General features: G+C 35.6%; 1 protein-coding gene across 5 annotated transcripts in view; it reads left to right on the top strand.

The window, feature by feature from the left end:
* The window catches only part of Mctp1 (multiple C2 and transmembrane domain containing 1), a 573,693-nt gene that overhangs the window by 335,569 nt on the left and 232,124 nt on the right, over positions 1-6,000 (top strand). For all 5 annotated transcript variants that reach the window (XM_050122206.1, XM_050122203.1, XM_050122208.1 and 2 more), the window contains exon 3: positions 2,356-2,498. In XM_050122206.1, coding sequence (XP_049978163.1) covers positions 2,356-2,498 — 143 coding nt within the window. The remainder of the gene's footprint in view (positions 1-2,355; positions 2,499-6,000) is intronic.

The raw sequence follows: 6,000 nt of genomic DNA, 5'->3' as shown, positions 1-6,000 counted from the left end.
TTTTTTTTCCTTTTCTCAATAAAAAAATACAAGTTAATTAAAACTTTATTCAGATGGGAAATTTTTTTCCTTTTCTCAATAAAAAAATACAAGTTAATTAAAACTTTATTCAGATGGGAAATTGAGGAAAGCATTCATATTTTAATGTTTAATGAAAATTTATTTTAATTTCTATTATTCATTAAACAAACTTCTGATGTGCAGATCTTGTAAGCTTATGAGGGCACACAAAGTTTTGAACGTAAGATTTGTGTTCAAAATATCTTGGATATTTGATGGAGTATTTACCTTTGACAAGAATCCATTAAGTATATGTCCAAATACTTAAATGAATAAAAGAATAAAACCCAGAATTTTTTTGATTAACTTGGAAATATTATCAGGCCTCTCCTTTAAGTTCATCTTACTTCCATTTTTTAATGTTTAACCTGTATGGATCTTGGTTTATTAATACAAATTTAAGGTCAATTTTGTTATATGTATATTTCTATTCTTGATTAAGGTATTGTACTTGTGTAGCTCATTTAAAAATGTAATGTATAATTAAGAAATACAGGTTAATAGATAGATATAATTAAATTTTCTAGATGTACAGAGATATATTTCAGATGGATAGGTATTCTTCAAATCTTTCAAAGATTCACATAATTTGGCCTTTAAAACTAAATTTGTATCAGTAGACCAAGATCCATACCTATGCAAAGTATTCATTTCTGTAGCATATCCCCTTTAAATGTAAATAGACATTTATATACAACCACTTAGGGAATTTGGGCACTGTTCTCTAGACTATTTCCTGCTGGTTGGGGGCATTGTTAATCAGATATTTAATGGGGTATCCTGTATGGTAAGTCTATCTCAGTCAGCAGTCCTGAAGCTGTCACGGATGTTGGACCATCTGGGCCATTTGCTTCATAGGGTCCTCTTTGATCAAACCATATTATCTAATAAGGAACCCACAGCTTTCTATCCTCTATGGAAGCAAAAGCAGAACTTCTTTTTCAAATCAACATATCCTTAGACCCAAATTTTGAAGTCAAGATACCTTTAAAATATATATATGTTGGTTTAGCTTAACAGCCCATACAATGAAATGTCTCTCTCTGTTTAGCTCATTCACAGTCAAAAAATTCAAAGCAAACACAATATTATACATAATCCAGACTCTTTTTTTATTTTTATTTTTATGTGGCTTATTTTTATTTTATTGATTTTTAGCACTGATTTTATTATCTTTACTCCTTTAATCTATTATTGTCTGTACTTTTTAATATTACTTTTCTGTCTCTTTAAAGACATTTATCTATACTTCATAATGGATATGCACCTTGTTATCTTTGTATATCCTTATGTTTCTAGTCACTGATTCCATACATTGGTTCCTATGAATCTTGCTGCAATAACCATAGATGTGCAAGTGTCTCTGTGGTATATTTACTTAGAATCTTTTGAATATGTACTCAGGAACCAAGTAGCTGCTTTTTATGACAGTTCTGTTTTTAGGATTTTGTTTATTATTATTATAACTGACCTTAGGGTTTTAAACAAGCTTGCTAAGTATTCTATATAGTTCTGTAGTAAGGGCTATATTACACCCTCTATTTTTCTTTAAGTGTTGTTTGTTTTGTGGAACCTTTATGCTCAGGAAATGAACCAAATATTGACAACTGTGATTTCTTCATGCTAAAATGCTCACATCAAAGGAACAATTTGAACAAAGAGACAGTGAATGAAGAGACAGCCTACAGAACAGGAAGAAAAATCTTCACTAGCTCAATATCTAATGGGATTGATGTCCAAAATATATGTAAAGAACCTAAAAAACAGATACCACAATCAAACAAAACCAGCCCAACCAGTAAGGAGGGCTAATAAAATGGATACAAAATTTTCAACAGTTCTACTGCAACTGGCTGGTAAATACATGATAAAAGTGTTCAGCATTCTTCGCCATTGCAGCTGGGGAAATGAAAACTAAAAACTAAAGTGAGATCTCCTGACTTACTGTAACCAGAATGGCTATCATTAATAAAACACATAGCAACACATACTGATGAAGATGCAGGAAAAGGAGAGCCTTCAAAGCCTGCTAGTCAAATGTAAATTAGTTCCGCCACTGTGAAAGCAATTGTGTTTCTGAAAAGTCAGCATACATTTACAGAATTATGCTGAGAAGATAAAGTAATAACAATAATGATGATAATTTGATCTTACTTCAGATTTAGAGAAGAAAACCTGTTCTTGTGGGATAGGTCTCAATTAACTTTTAATTAACCTTTAATTCTTTCTGATGTTCCAATGAGCAGCTATCTTACTTCTATAGAAAGGAATGCCTGATGGGAATCTCTTCAACAGGGACAAGTGATCCATATGTGAAGTTTAAAATTGGAAGAAAAGAAGTTTTTAGAAGTAAAATTATACACAAGAACCTGAATCCTGTGTGGGAGGAAAAGGCTTGTATTATTGTTGACCATCTTAGAGAGCCACTGTATATCAAGGTGAGTTATTCTATTGCTTTTCCATTATTGAATCTGACTCTGAAATCTTTGTTTAATGGTTGTGTTTCATGTCTCTGGAGGACTTTTCAACAAAGACTACTGTTAACAGCTCTAATCCAAAATAATGTAACATATATGAGATGGGATGTTAAGCTGCTGGGGTCACTTCCGTTTGGAACATTTCTGTTGGTAGACATACAGGAAGACTGTGAGATCCCTCTCCTGCTTTGTGCCTTCAACTGAATCACTGTAGTTTGGGAGCACATGAAATAGTAAATCTCTAAAGAACCCAGCATGAAGGACAACCTCCACAGAACTCATCATTTTTGTTTTGTTTCTAAATGAGCTACTTAAGCTTTTCTTGTGGGAGTTGTGGATTAAGGGAGGTGTGGTTTTCCCTTTTTCCTACCATGGGATAGACAGATTTACCCACTAGTATAAATTTTTTTCAAAACATGGAAGTCTGCTCATAAAAATGTCACCTTTTCCTGCTATGGTCTAGGCTCCTTTTTAACCAGCTATTATGAATGTGCTTATCAGTTTGCACAAGCATTATGCTGATGCTGATTTAGTTGATCCTTAGACTAGTGTATAAGCTTAGTCTCCTTGCAGAGTTGTGATTCAAATTTTAGGTTCAAGGTAGCAACACTCACTACTTTGACAGTTTATTTCTGGAAATGTGTATAGAAGATGCCACATGTTTGCACTGACAAAAATCTAATGCTGTTGGTATATATTAGCCCAAATAAAACACCACCTTTTCTGTCTGCCAGCTCTGGCCTCACTGACCATAGTTGTCATATCTAAAGTCCTTGTTCTAAGCAAGTTCTAGAGGCTACTTTAATGATAGATGATAAGATAAGGATAGAAGAAAAAGAAGAAGAAGAAGAAGAAGAAGAAGAAGAAGAAGAAGAAGAAGAAGAAGAAGAAGAAGAGGAGGAGGAGGAGGAGGAGGAGGAGGAGGAGGAGGAGGAGGAGGAGGAGGAGGAGGAGCCCAGGACAAGGTGGTTTTTGTACAGAATTCTATCAGACTTTCAAAGAAGACTTAATACCAGTACTCCTCAAATTGTTTCACAAAATAGAAATAGAAGGAATATTGCCAAATTAATTTTATGAGGCTACAGTTGCTCTGATATCCAAACCCCACAAAGATTCAACAAACAAAGAGAATTACAAACCAATTTTTCTCATGAAAATAGGTGCAAAAGTAATAAAATATTGCATATAGAATCAAGAATGCATCAAAAAGATCATCCAAGTAGGCTTTATCCCAGAGATGCAGAGATGCTTCAACATTTGAAAAATCTGTCAATGTAATCCACCATATAAACAAATTGAGAGAAAAAAATGTCACATTATCATTTTATTAAATGCTGAAAAAGCCTTTTAAAAAGTCTAACACCCCTTCATGATTAAAGGTCTTGGAAAGAATGTAGATACAAGGAGCATACCTCAAAATAATAAAGGAGGTCTCTTGCTTGTTTACAGACTGCTCAGCCTCGGAATTATTACACAGAAACTGCATTAATTAAATCACTGCTTGGCCTATTAGCTCTACATCTTAATTTAACTCATTTTCATGAATTTGTGTATCATTACAAGGTCATGACCTACCAACGAAGTTTCAGTGCATCTGTCTCTGGCGACAGCTCCATGGCTTTTCCCTCACTCTGCCTTCTTCCTCTCAGCATTCCGTTTAGTTTTCCCCACCTAGCTAAGTTCTGCCCTGCTACAGGTCCAAAGCAGTCCTCTACTAACCAATGGTATTCACAGCATACAGAGGGGAATCCCACATCCAGTACCAGAAACAAAATTCTCTACAGAATGTCGTAACTATAACACTAAATGTATAAAACAAAAAAAAGGTATATTAAAAAGATTCAAGGGAAAAGACCAAGGCATGTATAAATGCAGGCACATTAAAATAACACCTGATTCAGTGGAAACTCTGAAAACCAGAACCACTTGGGTAGATGTTCTACAAATTCTGAGAGACCACAGATGCCAGCCCAAACTGGTATATGTAGCAAAACTATCAGCCATAATGGAGAAAGAAAAATCTTGAATGATAAATCAGTTTGAATTGACAAATCTAGGTCTACCCAAGGCACTAGGAGGAAAACTTTTGCATCAAGAGGTTAACCACACCCAAGAGAACACAGAGAATAATTAATCTAAGGATAGTAAATCAAAATTAGCAAGTAAACTCACACTGCCACAACAAAATAACAGGAATAAATGAACACTGTTCATTAATAACTAAATATAAATGTTCTGAATCCCCTAACCAAAAGACCCAGACAAATTTGATCAGAAAATAGGATCCATCTTCCTGGTGTATACAAGAAACACCTGACCATCAGAAAGAGGAATCACTGGACCAACTCCTCACTAAAGAAGCTTATAGCAGTAGATGGAAACTCACAGAGATTCACAACTAGACAGTGTGCAGTGTGAGAGACTATGGAACACTCAGTCCTAAATGGAGTATTGTCATCAAACCCCTCCTTCTTAAATGTCAGGGATCTCTGTGGAAGAGGGCACAGAGAGATTATAATAAGCCAGGCGATGGATGACTCCAAGGAAACAGAGTCTCCCAGACACAGCAGGACTGATGCACACCTGAACTCACAGAGATGGTGCCAGTGTTCATAAGACCTTCACAAATTCAAGCCAGACAGGGTCCCAGGGCTGATGGGAAGAAGTAGACACGGTGCCCCACCCCTTAACATGAAGCTCTTTGCAGAGATCTTCTGATAAAGGGAAATTAGTTTTCTCCCTTCAAGTGTTACTGGATATATCAACTTCAAAGTAGGCTTCATGCCCAGGAGTGATTGGCTAACTTGAAATGAAGCTCATGTTGTTTGTTTTGTGGACTTTTTGTTTCATTTTGATTTGTTTGGGTATCTTGTTAGTTTGCTTTATTGGTCTTTTGAGTATTTGTTTACTAATTTTTGTGTGTTGTATGGTTTTACTTTTATTTTTTGAGAACAAGCATTAAGTAGGGTGGGAAAGATCTGGGAGGAGTTGGGGGAGGAGAAACATGATGAAAATATATTGCATGAAAAAAATTAAATAAATATGGTGTTTAAGGAATAAATAAAGCACAAAACGTAAATTAGCCTTTCACTTAATCCTGGATCTTCAGTCAAGAATAGGCATGGGACATGTGCTGGCCCATCTGTGTGAATTTGGAATTCTTGCACGAAACAACTCCTGCTTCCACACTGGCTGGATGTGAGTGAATAGTCCTTTAACTCTGGAGCTCCTAGCGTGAGTTTAGGGTCAAGAGGTTGTTAACACATGGAAGCAAGGGTTAACACATGACACGGAGGGGTTTTGAACTGGGGGATAGAAAGAAGTTTAAACCATGGACCTTTGGTTTGGTTCTTTGTCCTTCTGTTGTAAAACCTCCCAGGATACCACTCCCTGGCCATTCTTGCTACTGCACTGGTTAGTACAAGGTACATACATTTATTGCAGGTTTTGTTTATCACTTCCC

This window comes from Alexandromys fortis, unplaced genomic scaffold (assembly GCF_014885135.2).
Source record: "Alexandromys fortis isolate MF-2015 unplaced genomic scaffold, M_Fortis_MF-2015_v1.1 scaffold_163, whole genome shotgun sequence".
Taxonomy (NCBI): domain Eukaryota; kingdom Metazoa; phylum Chordata; class Mammalia; order Rodentia; family Cricetidae; genus Alexandromys; species Alexandromys fortis.
Note: the sequence above shows the minus strand (reverse complement) of the source record. Positions and strands in the feature narration are given on the sequence as shown.